Raw genomic sequence first — 17,258 nt, 5'->3', positions numbered from 1 at the left:
TTTTTTTTTAAGGTAACAGGAGCAGTACTAAGCTATCAGCTTTCAAACAGGAAGTCCTGATCAAGATTGCAACCAGAGTGTTCTACTTGCTACTCCCTGCATTACCACCGTTCTCTTGAAAAAAGTACGTTTTTAACAATATTAAGAACATGATTAAAAATCAAAAACTAGACCACTTAGATCATGAGTGATCGTGAGTTGTCATAGTCAATACAGGAGCTACAGAAACATCCTTTCAAAATCAAGATTTATTTGGCTTTTGTTTGGTGATCACAGACACTATAAACAATTTTACCATTGTTTTTATTCACACATTTTTTTAAATCTAAAAACTATAATTCTGGGTTTTTTTCTAAGACCATTTCAAATATTTTCCGTTTGATCTCTGCAGACAAGCTGTCCTTTAAAACTGGATGTGAAGTTCCAGTATCTCAAATACTGACATAATAAGTTACATCTGCCACGCAGAAACTTTTGCTTAAGTCAGTATTTAAAGATATAATAAAAGCTTCCAATCTTTTGCATCACAGCTACAAAGTTGTTGGAAAAAAATAAAGCTGCAACTACCAAAAATAACTTTGTCACAGATATACATCACCCAGCGAGAAATCCAACACTAGGGAGCAGTTTTATTAGATAAGCAATTCTACTGATGGTACAACCATAGATAAAGATAAATAACTAAAAATGTTAAGACATTCTCAACATATCATTATGAATTCCAAAGTCTGATCTGTGTTATGCTTCATTTAATAGGATAGAAAAAAACGTCCCTCACAGTCTATGGAACGTGAAGCCTAATCAAGGCTTCAAAGCCCTCTCCTTAATGTAACATGCCATTAATTTCTGGTTTCATAGAAAACAGACAACCAGTACATGATTTTACCACTTTAAAAAAGCATTTACACTTATCTAAATATGTAAAAAAATGGGTTGGGTTGGGATTCTCTCCTTTTTAAAAATGTGTTTTCTAGAACTACTAAAAAACTTGCATTTACAAAATAGTTGATAAAAAATATTCCTCTGAATTGTACAAGAAGAAAGGTATAAGGACCACCAATTAAAGACTTCGTACCAGATGTTACTCAGACTTAGCTTCTTTCTCTACTGCTGCATCAGATGCTGGGGTCTGAAAAGGAGAGACAAAACCAGAACACTTCAATGCAGAAAGTTTCTAAGTGACTCAGCCTCTTAGTGTGTAGTATTTTTAATGCACAACTTAGTTAACTTGACATACAGAACAACCATTACTTGTTTCTACACACTATGCTTTACAGTCTTAATAAATTGGTGTCATGATCTGCTTATTTCTCTTGGATAATGACCTACTAAAACCAAGCTGTCTTGAAAAGGCTTCTATCTCCCCAGATGCATCCATATGAATTTCAGAATGTTGCTGTTGTTCCTTCTCAGTACACACTGCAAAGATTTGTTTTTTTTAAGAACAAAGCCCATTTCAATGACTAGTGACTTTACGACAGGAAAAGGGAGCTTTTTAACCTACTAAGTTAAAATCCCTGCATATAGGGTGTTTAGAAAAGACACTATAGATGTACTTCATGCATTTAAATTTCAGCGCAACACTGTTAACATATTCTCAAATCTTACCATGTTTTAAAGTAACCAAGACTTAGAAACACAGTGCTGCATTAAATTAAACATAATTTTGTAAAAATACATCCAGTGAAACTGAACTGTAGGAGCAGAGCTGTACTGTTTTTCAAGTCAAGTCTCTATATGCTGTACCTCAACTTCAGAAAAAGTTCATACAAACTTAATTGATTAAAATCGCAACTCCACTTGTATCGGAAAACTCCCTGCATTTGCAAGGCAGGTTAAAACAAGGAACATACGTATAACAAGGAATAACATACGTATTAACATAAAAAATATCCTTAATTATTCCAAAGCTTTGCAGCAGCAAGAGCAGAACAGATGCTTTAATCTCAGCAGTACCCAAACAGGAACCCCAACACCCGTTCAGTCTTTACCGCCACCTGGGGGAAGCTTTTGAAGGATGAAGGAGGGAAGCCATTTCCATTCGCAGGCATTAAGTCTCAGCGAGTGTCACCAGAAGTCCTCACTACACTTTCACCAGATCATAGATTAACAAAGGCATCCCTGACGCTACCGTCATGATGGAAAACAGTAACGTCCAACAGGACAGACTATACCTCTGCCTTTTCCAGACTTAGGTGTGACATGAAACGCGCAATTTTGGCTGGCGTGACCAACATGAGACCAGCATGAAGATGTGCCACAGCAGTCATCATCCACTCCTCGTGAATTTACATCATCCCTGCACTAGTGTACTAAATAGACCCAGCTGAGAAATATTGCCAAACTTAACTTTCACTGCCATTGATGAAATACTACATGCACAAATTAAAAGACCAAATTATGCGATAAAAAGTTAAGAAACTGATGGAAAGTTAAGCCAACTAAAGAATTCCTGGTTCTAGCACAACTTTTTCACAAAGATCACACTGTAATCTTGCAAATGAAAAAAACATTACTCCAAAGTTGTCTTGTACACTGAAGTGTATCTTGTATCTTCCTCACCCACAAAAACCCATTATCTACCTAAAACCCAAATACTCTTTTCCTCTACTTGAAGATCTACCTGCACACTGATAGATCAGTGTGATAGAATTCAGACAGACATTTTTTCTATCTCAAAAAAAATTACTTTTGAATGCAACAACCAGACAGGAAGCATGAATCACATTTAAATTAAAAAATCATCTGACTATCTGATCAGCAAACTCCGCTGAACTAATTAAAATGAGTGAGGCATTCAATATTGCAGAAACCTGAGATTAATTCTGGGCCTGCTACCACGTGAAAACTTGCGTTTCATCCAGTTGTTCACAGCTGCCCTAGTAAGAGGCACTGCTTCTCCCTACAGATCTTGTCCTAAATTTAAAAATTAATTATGTCCACATCCCAGAAAAAGAATACGGTGTGGAGAATGTTTTAAGCTGGATGATCAGTGACTCCAAAAACTTCATCAACACAACCATTTTAGCACAGTATTACAGCCAAGACTGATTTGGTACCTTCACTTCTTCAGCAACAACAACTGTTAGTAATTCTTGCACTTTCTCTTCCATCCCTGCACCAGCCTGTCCCTTCTACCAGGGGGTAGACTATGATTCCTATAAATGCCATCTCAGCTTTGGTTAAGTCATTTCAACTTTGGGTTTTCAGTGAAAACTGTTTGCAGTCCCATGAAAATTAGTACTGCATTTGTCAAAAAACTTTTGCAGCAAGAAGGAACCTCTCTTCCAGTAACAGCAGACTAAAACCCAAACCAAACCCTCCGAAGGCAGACACATCCCCCTGACACCCAGAGCAATATCGCTTCTGTACACCCTATATGTATTATTTTGCCAAGACCTACCCGCAGGGAAAACAGCCCCTCTCTGAAGGACATTATCCTGTATCGGAACTTTGGTTAAAATTCTCACCTGTTTCCTTATTTTCAGGGATTGTTATCACATCACTGAAACTCTTTTCGGCGCAACTAGAATTTTCCAGGTACATCTACTAACATTTCAATAGCCTACATCCTTCTTCTGGCAGAAATAGATTCTATTATAAGTACTGCTTATGTTTCTGATAGATATTTGGATAGTCCGGTACAGTAAGTTATCTAGCTGCTTTGCCCCAAGGAATACAGACAACTTTACCTCCTCACTTTTAGCTTCCCCATTTTCTGCAGGAACGTTGTCCTTTGTCTGTTCTTGGTTTGTCTCTTCTGTCTGTTTTCCTTTAGGCCCCCTTTTCCCCTTTGATTGAGCTTTCTTGTCCTCAGATTTATCCTACAATGAAATAAATTTCCAGTAAGCGAATTCCTATGACGTATTAGGTAAACTTATAAAATAATAAAACCCACACAAAACCCAAGGTGGACTTGATAAACAGCAAGAGCTACTACCAACAATCAATGAGCTAATACATAGTTCAACTACCAAAAAAGTTTTCCAAACTACATATAGGCAAACAATCAGTTTCAGATAGCGTCTCAAAATGAGAGAATCAAACTGGGATAAGAAGGTAACTAGATTCTAGTGACCAGACAGAGAAATTTGTAATACATGATTTAACCTTGTGGCACATAAAAAAAATAATAATGCAGTCCTTCCACTTTGTAAATACAAAACACTTCAAACTGTTTTTTTCCTCTTCTATTGATAGGTGGGAATTTCAATAACAACCTAAATAAACGTATCACCTAGAAGTAACATTTTCGGTGCTCCTGTGCTAGTATTTCAGTCACATCCTCTGTACCCAAATGATTCCTGTTAAACGGGCAGGGGAAAACTATTTGTTCAAGAGATACTTTCATATGAATATGTAGTACATCCTCCCAGGCATTCCTTACAGCAACCAAATGCTAAAGTTTGCTTGTCCTCCAGCTGATCCCCCTACTTACAAATTTATTCTATCAATTCAGAATTACATAAATGCACTGATTTTGACATCATCCGTCAAACATTACTTAATGATACTAACAAAAATGTTCAATAAATGACAAACTGTAACACTTTTTCTGGGTAGGTAGAATGTGAATAAATGATAAGAGAACGTAATGCATTTATACCTCTAAGCAGAGGAGCAGTACACTGATATGCCTTAAAATGTGTCTAATCTCATCAGAAATATTGTGTGCATTTCATAAGTATATTCTTCATATTGTGTCCTAATTTGTTGTCTCTGACCTAAAATTCACTCCAAGAAATAAAGCTCTCATTTTTCTGTATTTTAAGTACTGTAGAAATGTGTTTACCAGTCAGATCACTATTAGAAACCATTTGATCAGAAGTATTCCATACTATCTTCACTCCAAGCATTCATTCTTCCTTATAAAAACCATGCAACCTCCTTACTTCACACACGCAACTTTTTAATAGCTACGTGAATACATTTCGTATTTTACATGAACGCTCATATAAAATACTGTCTTCATGAAAACACGGTTTTGTCAACCACTTGCACCTATTGAGCAAAAGTTCTAAGTGTTTTACACCAGTGGATACAAACATGCAGTGTTACATTCCACATAAAAGAGATGCAAGGTTAAAAAAATAAAATTCAGTGCTGAAGCATGTTATGTCAGGTAATGAAATCATCAACATCCACAAAACGTTAGAAATTCTTTGCTATTTTTTAGAAAAGACAATTTTTTAAATCCTCAAAAGCACAGAGAAAACAGTTGAAAATGCTAATGGGAAAAAATGAGTCCTTTTAAAAAGTTATAAAAGCTAAACTCAGTAACATAAATTCAGGTAACAGACAACTTTAGAACATGTAGACTTCTATGTTTTGATTGTCAAAATATTTTTCTTCATTAATATTTATTTAAAAAAAACCAAGTTACTCATAATGAGCAAACTTCTCCCAACTACAAGTAATACTGCCAGAGAAGGTTTTAAAAGTTACAAAGTTGATGCAAAGCAACTTTTGATATATTAATACAGAAAAAAAGATAATAGTTTAAAAAAAAAAAACAAACAAAAAATATCTATCATTTGACTGGTATGTAACAGTGAAATATTTCTGCAACCTGTTTAAAAAACGTCCAGAGACAGCTAAAATGAGAAAGTACTGAAGATGGAGAAGTAAAACACAATCAGAACAAAAGAGATTTTTTACAATAACAATGAGAAAGCTTCCAAGTGACAAAAGATTTTAGTGACAGCATGCGTTCCAGAACAAAGAGGATCAAACATAAAACAAGTTATACATTTATTTGAATTGCCAATGGTAACAGTGGTTAAAAAAAAAGAGAAAATGATTGTTCACATATTCACGTTACAGCAGCATTCCATGGGGGCCTCATGCAAGATGTTCTACTTAATATTCTAAGACAACAATTGCTTGTGATGGGCTTGGTTTACATGAATATGTTCCCACCTATGAACTGTGGAAACATTTCTTCCTAGAACTAAATTAGTTATAGGCAGCAAGTCAGTAGTATCATGCGTATCAGTTAGCATCGACTAGCAGCATTAAGAATGAGATGCACCACAAAGACGCTGGAAAAAAAGAAAATCAGAACTGAAGTAAAATTGGAAAGATTCCCCAAATTCTTTAGGCTTACAACCTCGAGAATGGGAATGCGCTGATACCCAAACCATTGGAATGAAGGTGATAAGTAACTGTTCAGTAGGATTAATAAAATGAAAACATCAAAAAGTCTGCAAAGCAGAGCTCTATATTAGTGTATCTGAATTGCTCTTAATCCATGCATTAAAAAGAAAAGCTTATCATCACAAAGGAACACTTAAAAACACATACACCAACAAGCCAACAGATACACAGCCTCTTTTACATCTCCCAAGAACAGAGATTTTGCACTTCAGTTATTGTCACAGTGAAGGCTACACTAAAAAACAGAAAGATCATACTAAACCAAGCTTACTTACACATACACACCTGAAAGCTAGACTGCATGAATGGAAACTCAGATCTTTTTCAGTGGCTACCTAAATAATTCAAATAGTGGGTTTTTTCCTAACACACTGCTTTAAGTTGTGAGCATATTTTATCCCTCTTTGTTAGTGATGAAATACAATCCTACATACAGTCGCTTCGACATTCAAGTACCAAACACAAATCTGTGCCCACAGTTCCAGGCGATACTTTTGAGTGTTTAGCGAGGATATACCCAAACGGTGGTGGAATGCACACAGAGATACTGGCAGAAAGATCCAAAAATGATACTTTGGCTAAATGAGCCTTCCCACAAGGAACAGGTGAAGATGATTAAAACCAATCAGAAGCCATGCATGGGATGCCACCGGGCACCTCCACTGCCTCCTCCCCCCCCCCCCCGCCCCTTTCCCGGCCACTCTCACCTTTGCCGCTAACTTTTTTGGTTTCGGCTCTGCTTTGGCAGGAGCGGGTTTCTGAGGAGAAAGAACAAGTCAGGCAGGCGTTCAGCCCTCGGGAATGGCCCTTTTCGGCACAGGGAGGCGCGCACACACAAGGACACCCCCCCTCCCGCTCCCCTACTCACAGCCGACAGCCGCGCCGACCGCCTCTTGGGCTACAGACGGGGGAAAAAAAAAAAACAGAGAAACGGGGTGAGCGACCGGGCTGAGACGCCCGCCCCTCCCGGGCCCACCCCCGCCCCCCGGTCACCTACCTCCTGAGCGGCCTCCCCGTCCGCCACCGCCACCTGCCAACACAAACGGGCCGCGTCAGGCAGCGCAGGCGCCTCGGGGGGAGGAAGGGGGGGCGGAGGGGGGGCGGGCGAGCGTCGTCGTCGTCATCATGTGCCCGCCCGCGCCCCCGCCGCCCCCCCGCCCCCCGCGCCTTCCCGCCGCCGCTTTCGGATTTCGATCCCCGGCGAGCCCCCGCCGAACCTTCCAGACACCACCCCCCCCACCTCCCCTCAGCGGGGCCCCCCGTCGGGGGGTGCGGGGCTGGCTGCTAAGGGGAAGGCGCCGGCCCCCCTCAGCGCCGCGGCTGTGCCCGCGGAGCGTCCGCTTCCCTCCGAGCCCGCCTGGTCCTTCCCTGCGGTGCGGCGGCCGCGGTTCACCCGCGGGCGGCCCCGCTCCTCTCCTCGAGCCCCGCTTCACCTTTCTCTTCGGCATGGCCAGGCTGCGCGGCGGCGCCTCCCGCCTGCGACCCCCGGTGCTGCTGCTGCTGCTTCTGCGGCGGCTCCTCCCGCCCAGCTGCTGGGTGCCTCACGGCCGGCCACTGCCAGCCAGCCTCGCCGCGCAGGGAAACCGCCCCCCCCCCATCCATCCCAGCAGCGCCAGCGGCACCGCAACAGGATCCAGCCGGATTGGCGGGGGGGTCGGGGGGGGGGGGGGGGGCGCTCCCCACCCGCCCCCGGGGCGCCTCCGCGGGGGCGGCCCCGGCGCGGGGCGGAGCCTCACGATTGGCCAGCCCTCGTCACGTGGCCGCACCTGTCCCCGTTTCCCCTCTCACAGCGCCGCTCGGCGGGAGGGGCTTTAGTGCCGGGGCCGGGGAGGTGGGGGGGGACGGACGTGCCCGCCCGCCCGCCCTCGGAGGGGTGCGGCATGGCGGAGAGCGGCGCCTGGCTGCTGGTGCTGAGCTCTGTCTTCCTCTGCAACGCGCTCAAGATCCTCCTGCCCTCCTGCTCCTCCATCGTAAGTGGCCTCACCGTGCCCGCCCCGCCCCCCTGCCGGCGGCCGTTACCTCACGGCCGGGCTCCCCCCTCGCCTGCCCGCCTCCATCCCCACCCCCCTTCCCCCCGGCTGCGGGCGGGACCTCGCCTCTGCCCGCCCGGGCCCCGCCGCCGGACAAAGCAGGGGCGGCTGAGGAGCGGCGAGGCCGCGGGGCAGGGCGTTACGGCGATGTCATGGCGTCGCCTCCGTCTGACAGCTGAGGGGTGAGGTGAGGCGGAGCGCGGCCCGGCCCTGCGCCTCGCCTGAGGAGGGGGCTGATACTGGGAAGAGCTGGGCGGTGGTGAAACCGCAGGCCGTGACAGGGTGACACTGTGACAGGGTGACACTGTGGCTCCGGTAGCCTCGGTTAAGCAGCGTCTTCAAAGCAAAGTTACGGGGAATGAGTTACCGGTGCCTCCAACGGTACCCCTGAGGCCGCAGCCCTCGGGGCACTGCAGGGAATGCAAAGGGCAGCGTTGCCCAGCCGTCCCCGCCTTCGGCAGAGGGACGTGTCCCTTGCTGAGAAGGGAGATGGGGGGGATACGGGGATCCAGGAGTTCGGTGTCATAGGAGGAAACCTTCAGTCGCAGTCACTGGTCAGGATGCCCCATGGCCTGATCTCAAGCGTTTCTGTGGAAGCGTGGATAACAGAATTACGGACTGATAAACTCTGTGGCTGACAAAGAAGCTTACGTGTGAGCAAGCATGCTAAAATACCTACCGTTCTGCGCTTTCACGTAAATAACTTCACGCTCACACAGATCAGTGAGCACTGTTTGCTAATGGATAAAAATCCTTTAAAAGGTAAATTGCTCTTAGCAATTTAGGAAGCTGAACACGGTGTTACTGTGAGATGACTAATGAAAACCTCCACTCAACTTTCTGCTGTGGTTCGTGACAGAAAGTAGTGTAATATTCTCATTGAGTACAGTACTGAGAACGTCATATGTGGGGAAAAAATTACATGTGTCTTGAGGAAGCTACAAAGATTTGCTAAGGAACAGCAAGAAAAAGATTTTATGCTTTTTGTATTTTCATTTCAAAGGTAAAAGGAGTACATGAACCAGCAAGCAGGTGGTGCCTCATGAAAAGAAAGTGGGAAAGTAAAAGGGGAGAAAACGTTTGCTAACACGACATGCGATTACACTTTTACGTTTCTGTCAGTAGGAAATAATTTTAGCCAAGAAACCAATAAGATGTTATAAGAAAACCACATTTAAACACATGTAAGAAAAATAACAAATGCAAATTTGTGTTTCTGGTTTTGAGGCAGTGGTAAGATACTGCACTGGATGGATCACATCTCTTGGCTGTACAGCAATTCCTGTGTTTCTAACAGCCTGGACTAGGCAATCTGTAATCTAGAGGAGTGATTCCTTGTTGGTGAGCCATGCATTATTGTCAAAGTCTAAAACTGGGCTTCAGTGAATAAAGTTTCCATGTTAATGAGTTTAGGCCCTTGCTGAGGCTGCTGAAGCTGGAAATGGGAACCATGAACGAGTAAGGGGCATTGCTGGAGCTGGAAAGAGAAGTGGTGGAAAAGGAGTGCTTCCCGGTCCTTCCTCTCCTGCACGTATCAGGTGCTTGTCATCCAAGCAGTGGGTGATGAGAATTGCGAGGAGGGAGGACAGCAGTTCAGATCAGGATGCAGTGGCAGGCAGGGCCTGGGAGGTTTGAAAGGTCTTAGAAGGCAGCGTCATCAAGAGTGGGGAGATGAGGAGATGAAGGCAGAAATAGAGAAGGAAAAGGCAGTTAACCATAGTAGAAAGGTTGAGAATCAGTGCTCTACAGGAACAATTTTCAGCCCTTTTTGATTTGCTTCTCAGTCAGAACAAGAAAGTAAAAATTCTTCGGCTTTTTGAATGTGTTGCAGACGTTAAGCCAAGGTTTTTCGGTGACTTGATAAAAGGTGCTTTTTTCATGAGAGGCTTTTGAGTATGTAACAAACAGGATATCATACTTTATACATATTAAAGAAAATCGGTGGAACTCTGGATAAATAACTGATACTCTTTTTTTACTTTTTAGATATCCAGATTGTTACAAAAGGATGCAGAGCAGGAGTCCCAAATGAGAGCTGAAATTCAGAACATGAAACAAGAACTCTCAACTATTAGTATGATGGATGAGTTTGCTAGATATGCCCGTCTGGAAAGAAAAATTAACAAAATGACTGACAAGCTTAAAACTCATGGTAGAGTGCAATGTTTACTCCCTTTTCTAGTTTCTGAAAAACATTTTTCCAAGAAAGTTTTCAATTTTAAGTATACTTATCCTTCAACTTTTTCCCTTCCCCTCTTACCTGTTTCCAGTGTTCCCTTCTTTTTTTCTTTCTTTTTTTTCCTTTAATTTTTCTGTAGACCTTGCTCTTGTCTTTCAATTGTGCATAGTTCTGCATACACTTATAAGGGACTTCACTGTGTAATTATTTACTTTTTCTCAGCGATGCTCATCACTGACTCATATTTTGAATAAGTTGAGGAGGTTCTTTGCCATTAACAAAAGAAGTAACACAGTAAGGCTGCGTATCTTCACTGCAAAAGGATGCTTTGCTTGGTTGGGGCTTTTTGTTTGGTGTACTACAGAATGCTAGGGAGACAGCGTTGATCTATAAGGTAACCAGATGAGACTTTCCTGTCCTTTTGCAATTCTGTCTGACCTTATGCAGCAGATTTTGTGATAAAGCTGTAGTGTTTTGTTCTCAATTAGGATTTTATATTAGTATAATCCATCATCTCGTGGTAGAAAGTACACGTAAACCTTTGGCACCAGAGCTTTTGCTCTTGTCTTTACTCAAACTCACTAACTGATCTTAACAGGGTAGGAGAAAACTTGCTTTATCTGCCTCCCCTGTGCAGAATGGATGGATGTTTATAGGCTCCTTGCTTGGAAAGAGGACTATATTTACAACTGGCAGTATTGTATTGCTTTCAGTAGTATTATTCTTAACCAAATAAGTTCAGTAAAACTAGATTTGAGTAGTTCGCTCAGCAACCAACAATGTTGTTTTAGAGAACTTTAAGCCACTGTTATGTTTGAAGATGTGCTGTCTTCACTGGGCTTCTTTATATTGGTCTGAGCTACAGTAAGAGCAGAACAATAGGCAAGAGGAGTTTTTATAACTGAACCTGACGAAAATTTATTCAGTGAAGGAATAGTCTTAACTGTGTTCCTGAATGAAATAGGGCAAAAAGTGCATCTGCTAAAGCCCCTTTTAGGAAAGGGAAAAATTTACTTTATGCTTCACCTGAAGCAGGTTCTTAAATTTGTAACCACAGCAACTGTTTGCATTTGGGAATAGCGTTCTTGTTTGTGTGTGACATTTCTCTGTCTAGAATATCAGTGTTTTGCAACTTTTCATAGTAGCGTTAATAAGAAACTACAGTGTGATATGTCCCTAGCTTTGAATATAGCTATAAGTCATTTGGAAAGAGATTTTTAAAACAGTGTAAAGTCCTGATTTGAAGAGTGAAATATTAATAAATTACTAGTTTTATGTAAGTATCATTCTCTATTATAAATAATGCAGAGTAATTTTTTTTTTCTTTCAACAGTGAAAGCACGAACTGCCCAATTAGCCAAAATAAAGTGGGTTATAAATATTGTATTCTACATCTTACAAGTAAGTAAATATTTTATTATAAATACAAATTACTAACCAAATCCTCAGTAGTGTTAGAATTCTGTCATGCATCTGTTGGCTGATGATTAGTCATGCAGGTGTTTGACATTCCAGTGATACAGTGCATGCCAAACTGAAAGAGTTTCTTGAAACAGAAGGGAGAGGTGTTGCTGATAAGGTCTGGTAGTTGTGGATGGAAGGAGTTTTCAGTTTTGTTTTAGCTCTGTATTTCTGGTTTGGAGATGAAAAGATAGGAGTTTGTCTTAGCTCTGTCATCACTAAGTGTTTTTTTTTTCATTTACGTATGACACTGGACCCAGGAAAGTTCTGATACCTGTAAATAGATTTTTGCCTATGTTTTTGAAAACAAAATATGCTTTTGATGAGGATGCAAATCTCCACTTAAAGCTGCCACACATTTCACCACGGTGCCCCATCACGTTGTCTCTGTAGTTCAGACTTAATGCCAAAGGATGACAGTGGTCAACCTGCAGATATCTTTAGGGTAATGTTAAAGCTAGTTGGATTCCTAGCGAACAAGGATTGTGTCTAAAAGCAGTCATCAGAATTTAACAGTTACTGTTAATATGTTTGTGTATACTAGACTTGAGCCAGGGTCTCAAAAGAAAGCAGTATTTTCCATTTCTCCCTGCTACCTCTTAATATTGTGTATAAAGTTGAGGTTATACTAAGTTTAAAAATATTTTTGAACTTGTTTAAGAACAATGTAAAATAACAAAGAAACTATTTTCTTTAATTAGAATTTATGATTTACTCCTTCAAAATAGTGGCGGAAATGTACTTTGGTGTGTTATTATCCAAGCTAATAAAAATTCCAATTCTAGGCGGCGTTGATGATCTCTCTGATTTGGAAGTACTATTCTGAGCCAGTTACAGTGCTTCCAAGCAAATGGCTTGCTCCGCTGGAGCGCCTGGTAGCCTTTCCTACGGGGGTGGCAGGTAAGCACTCTACAGTGGAAAAAATACATTTCCCGAGCCCATGCAGATGCTAACAGTGTTGCGATGAGGAGCATACATGGCTTAAAAGCGCTGCTTCTGTATGTTTCTTCTAACTCCTTTAGCACAGAGAGGAGTTTCATTTTTATTTCTTCTCAAACAGCGCAGATTTATCTCAGTATGGAATAGATCCTGGAGAAGATTTCAGGTCAGGAATACTTTTATATTAAGGAGCCCACTAAAATAGTAGAAATGGGTTTAAAAATGGGCAAATGCTTCATAGGTCCATATCAGTTACATGTGTTTCTTATAAACTGCTGGGGTTTCATAGTAGTATAACTCCAGAGTGATTTAGGTATACTCTCTCTTGGTATTTTGCCTTGTCTGTTCCCACCCATTTTCCCATTGGACTTCTGTTGCATTTTTACTTAAATCCTTTTCTTTTAGGTAGTTTAATGAATTAATGATCAGAAGGACATCATAGCTTGTAGATAACTATTTCTGAGTGAAAAGTGTGCTGGCTCTATGCTAACGAGTTAAGTAGGCAGGCAGAATGACAGGATAATGTGCGGAAATTCACCATCAAGCTAAAATGCTGCTGGTGAATCTTCATGTTAGGCTTGTAAGTCCCAACTGCCTTAGAAGGAATTCCAAAATATGTTGTTGGAATCATATGTTGTTGTATCTTTAATCACTGTCTAGGGAATGGTTTTTATCCAGCATGCTTACTGGACAAGAGAAGAGTCTGCTTCTGTGCAGGGTGGGGGAATAGTCCTTGGAAGACATTTATTTAAACAGGATTTGAAGGGATTTAAAAACATTCACATCCATGTCTGCCTTCAAATCTCCTTTTTTGTCTTGGCTGATAATCACTTTACTGTGGAGATCACCTTTGAATTCTAGGTGATAAACACAAAAATGTCTAAAAATCACCAAGGAGGTAGTTTCTTCATGTGTGTGCTATGAACAGCTATGTGTTCTGTGATACTAGGTAGTATGATTCTATGTAGTCTGCAATATGGATGTGCTGTGTATTACAGTCTATTCCATCATACCAATGCAAATTTCTGTGCTGCTAGTTGGAAGGACGGGACCCTTTAAAAAAGCAGCGCAAGGCATATGTGTCAGCAGCAAGCAACAGTCCCTGTAGCGTTTTTTCTATATAACTGTATGGGGAGCAGGGGGAGAGAAGTATGGATTTAATACTTTTAAAAAGATGGATTTAAATTTCAGAAGTTTACTTTTTACCTCTCTCAAATCTTGAGTTTAGGTTCTAGTAAAGTATTCTGTTACATGCCAAGCCTTTAACGTCAGCACCTTAGACATTTTCTGCTAGATACATAGCAAATGTTTTTAGCTGAGAGTTGTATATACCACATTTTGTCTCATATTTGTGTTATTTGGTACTGTTTTTCCCCAGACAGTCTTCAGGTTTTCTCAGGACCAGCATGGTTTTGCAGGACTAGCTGCCATCCCTTGAAGAGAGACATTTGTATATAAAAAGGAAGACGTTTTGTTCCTGTTCACCTCATAAAATTGTTTTCAGATGCTTGTGTGCTTCAGGGTTATTGATGCAATGACTTAAATAATGTTTTATATCTCTTTCAGGTGGTGTTGGAATTACGTGTTGGCTTGTGGTTTGTAATAAAGTTGTAGCTATCATGCTACACCCTTTCAGCTGAAGGAATCCCAGTCATCCGTGGAGTCCTCAAATACATTTTTGTTATCACTGTTTTAAACAAATAAAAACAAAAAAAGGAACAGTTGTCTTCCATGAGACTAGGTCCGAGATAATATTTGTTACTTCATTTGGATATCAGTCAGTATTCCTTTTGATTTATATTATTTTTCCTTCATTTGTATTTCAGTTTGGTGGTCAGTTTTCAAAGAATAGCATTGCTGTTTCAGAACTTTATTTTGTGTCTATTTTGACAAGTATGAACACCGATTCATGGCAGAACCGCAAGGCATAGTCACCAAAATCTAAAAGTGTTGGATTTGCGTTTTTAAGTTGGAAATGCACTGGCATTAGGAATTTTTGTGAGCTTTGCTGTTTCTTTGCTGTATAATATGGAAGTCTCACCCGAAGGTGGGATTATATTTGGTGACAAGTGGTTCTAGAGGACAGAGGTAGGTGTTTTGTTTGGCTTAAAGGGAATTTGTTTCTTCCTTATTATTTTTTTACACTAGAATTGGTATATTCTTGGGCTGTCTTAGAAAATGCATTATTGATATATATGCAGAATGAACCTTTTATCTCTTAAGAGACTCACTCGATTGCCAAATAAAGGATGGCTGGATACTTTTTCTTCCCTGACTTTTAAAATTCATTGAACACTTGATTTTTTTTCCTGCTTTTATTGATAACTGGCCTTTCCTTCCTTGATATTTTCTCTGCTTCACAAACTGAATGAGGATCACTGAAACTATTGCCTTCCATGTTTTGGGAGGAAAGGTCTGGCCATCCTTCTCAAGCTCCACATTAAGAAAGAGGAAGTAGAAGACAGTGCTGTTCCTTCAGAGGACAACATTCCTAGGGCTTTAGCATACATTAATGACAGTCCAGGATAGCCCAAAACAGCTGTGTAAATGTAAAAAGGCAAATTAGTGATTTAAATGTCTGAAATAGTAACAGAACGGTAGCAAGCAGGAAGAAGAGGGAAAACAATTTTCTGTTTTGGCCTAAATCCTTCTTGCTGTATTTAAGTACAGGAAACAGGCACAGTATTTTGAATTTAAAAGCGGACAGAATTCTTCCTAGTACCGTGCCTGTAGACCAGTGACAGTTACATTATTTTCCATGCTACAGTGATATCTGCAACCCTGTCATTGCTGCCCCGTAAAGCAAATGAGTGGGTTTATAAAGTTCTTGTTCCACATCAGCTCTTTTTTTGACCTGAGCCTGAACAAAGCTGTAGGGGACACCTTTCCCTCTTCTGCTGGGCTTTGGCGATTCTGGTTCTGCTTCCCACTCTGTACAGTGGGATGCATTTGTTATGTTATCTCAGGTCCTTTGCCTTCCTGCAGGAATGAAAGAAGGGACTAGGGCCCCTCCATAGTTAGCACTGCCTTTAGAAGGTCATGATACATTGTGTGTATATATGTATGAAATGTTGGGGTTTTTTTTAATGTTAATTTAAAAAAAAATTGCTTTTATATTAAGTGTTCCATTTAGCCAACATGAAAGTGGATGCATTATCATCAAGAAAAAAATGCCGTGACTGAATGTTATGTATAATCATGTTTTTGTTAACAAAATAAAGCTTTTCAACCCATCTCAGGTTTTCTACTTCATTTTTCAATGTTAATTAGTTTTCCTAAAAAAAAAAAAACAACAAAAAAAACCCCCAAAAAACCCCAAACCAACAACACCCCCACCATGTTCTTGCATAAGGAAATACTGCTGGATTCAACAGGCCTATTTATTTTTTTTATTATATCTTTTTAAAAGTATTTGGGACAGATTATTTCACTATGACATTGACATATTTCTGAATCTGAAGATGTGGCTAATGCTATTTCTGCTCAGCTTGTTAGGGAGTTTAACACAGCGAAGTCAAGAAAAGCAGCAGCATTGAAAATCTTCACAGTGGCATTTGCTGTTCATCCGCCCTTAGCATGGGGTCATCAAACCCGCAGTTTGTTTGCTGCTCAGGTCAAACATTTGGTGAGTAAAGGCAAAAAGGCTTTTGGTCACCTAGCGAGTACAAAGAGGAGTGTTGGATTATGTACGCGTGTTTGCTCTTAACTTTGGCACAGCAGTAAAGGCATTGTGGAAGTATTAATAGTTCACAGAGGAGAAACACCTCTTTTGACTGCACAAAATCAATTTTAAGTGCCACTTCAGGAAAAACCTTGGAAATTTTGAAAGGAAATATGCTGCACATAGGTTCAGATCTAAATGTCTTAATTGCCTTTAAAAGCTTTTGCGGTATGATTTTTTTTTTAGGTACTACTGCCTTTTAAAATTAATAGAATACATGTAATTTTCCCTAACTTCACATTTTAGCAAACATTTAATGAATTACTATGAGGAACAAAACATAATCCTACCCTCGCTTACATAACCTTAAACACAGGATTTTTAAAGGCTTTTTGAGAACTGGATATGCCTGATTTCTCCAAAACAATGGTTTACTCTTGCGCATTCATCTTTGGATGTCAGCTGTGGAAGTTACCAGGCAAACTGCTTTGATAAGTTCTAACACTGGAAAAGAATGAAGCTTTAGAGCTTTATAATGCTAGTGAAAACAATGTAATAGCAAATTATTTTTATTATGTGTGAATTCTGGAAGCCATTTCAGGAGTGAAGAAAATTAAAAAATTATTTTCTTTTATTGCATTGTTGGTACTAACCCAATAATGAACCTTTTGAAAGCAGATTGCTCACTTCGGCTAGCTAAAAAATAATCAGCTTCAAAATTCAAGCTGCACAGAGAATGCAGAAAACTGGAAATTACAAACCAAAGACTAACTTGAACACCTGATAACGGGTAAAAATGTTGTAATTGTTAAGGCACTCTTACTAAGATGTG

At 40.7% G+C, this 17,258-nt stretch overlaps 2 protein-coding genes across 2 annotated transcripts; one reads left to right on the top strand and one right to left on the bottom strand.

The window, feature by feature from the left end:
- Positions 1 to 230: 230 nt before the first annotated feature.
- Positions 231 to 7,794, bottom strand: HMGN1 (high mobility group nucleosome binding domain 1). Its single transcript, XM_063345363.1, has 6 exons — positions 7,590 to 7,794; positions 7,154 to 7,186; positions 7,025 to 7,054; positions 6,864 to 6,914; positions 3,693 to 3,824; positions 231 to 1,129 (listed from the first exon to the last, which is right to left on the bottom strand). The coding sequence occupies exons 1-6, from the start codon at positions 7,602 to 7,604 to the stop codon at positions 1,082 to 1,084; spliced, it is 309 nt and encodes a 102-aa protein (XP_063201433.1). The 5' UTR covers positions 7,605 to 7,794; the 3' UTR covers positions 231 to 1,081.
- A 176-nt stretch (positions 7,795 to 7,970) lies between these two features.
- On the top strand, positions 7,971 to 16,015 carry GET1 (guided entry of tail-anchored proteins factor 1). Its single transcript, XM_063345362.1, has 5 exons — positions 7,971 to 8,126; positions 10,173 to 10,338; positions 11,699 to 11,766; positions 12,612 to 12,726; positions 14,332 to 16,015. The coding sequence occupies exons 1-5, from the start codon at positions 8,037 to 8,039 to the stop codon at positions 14,403 to 14,405; spliced, it is 513 nt and encodes a 170-aa protein (XP_063201432.1). The 5' UTR covers positions 7,971 to 8,036; the 3' UTR covers positions 14,406 to 16,015.
- Positions 16,016 to 17,258: the final 1,243 nt, after the last annotated feature.

Source organism: Chroicocephalus ridibundus, chromosome 1 (genome assembly GCF_963924245.1).
Source record: "Chroicocephalus ridibundus chromosome 1, bChrRid1.1, whole genome shotgun sequence".
NCBI lineage: Eukaryota > Metazoa > Chordata > Aves > Charadriiformes > Laridae > Chroicocephalus > Chroicocephalus ridibundus.
This window is presented reverse-complemented; position numbering and strand designations above follow the sequence as displayed.

Excerpts from the sequence above, each read along its gene's own strand:
- HMGN1 (XM_063345363.1), bottom strand. Across the intron at positions 7,055-7,153 it reads ACGGGGAGGCCGCTCAGGAG|CCCAAGAGGCGGTCGGCGCG; the intron begins GTAGGTGACCGG and ends CCCCGTCTGTAG. Across the intron at positions 3,825-6,863 it reads CAAAAAAGTTAGCGGCAAAG|GATAAATCTGAGGACAAGAA; the intron begins GTGAGAGTGGCC and ends ATTTCATTGTAG.
- GET1 (XM_063345362.1), top strand. The coding sequence starts at position 8,037 with ATGGCGGAGAGCGGCGCCTGGCTGCTGGTGCTGAGCTCTGTCTTCCTC. Across the intron at positions 8,127-10,172 it reads TGCCCTCCTGCTCCTCCATC|ATATCCAGATTGTTACAAAA; the intron begins GTAAGTGGCCTC and ends TTTACTTTTTAG. Across the intron at positions 12,727-14,331 it reads CTTTCCTACGGGGGTGGCAG|GTGGTGTTGGAATTACGTGT; the intron begins GTAAGCACTCTA and ends TATCTCTTTCAG.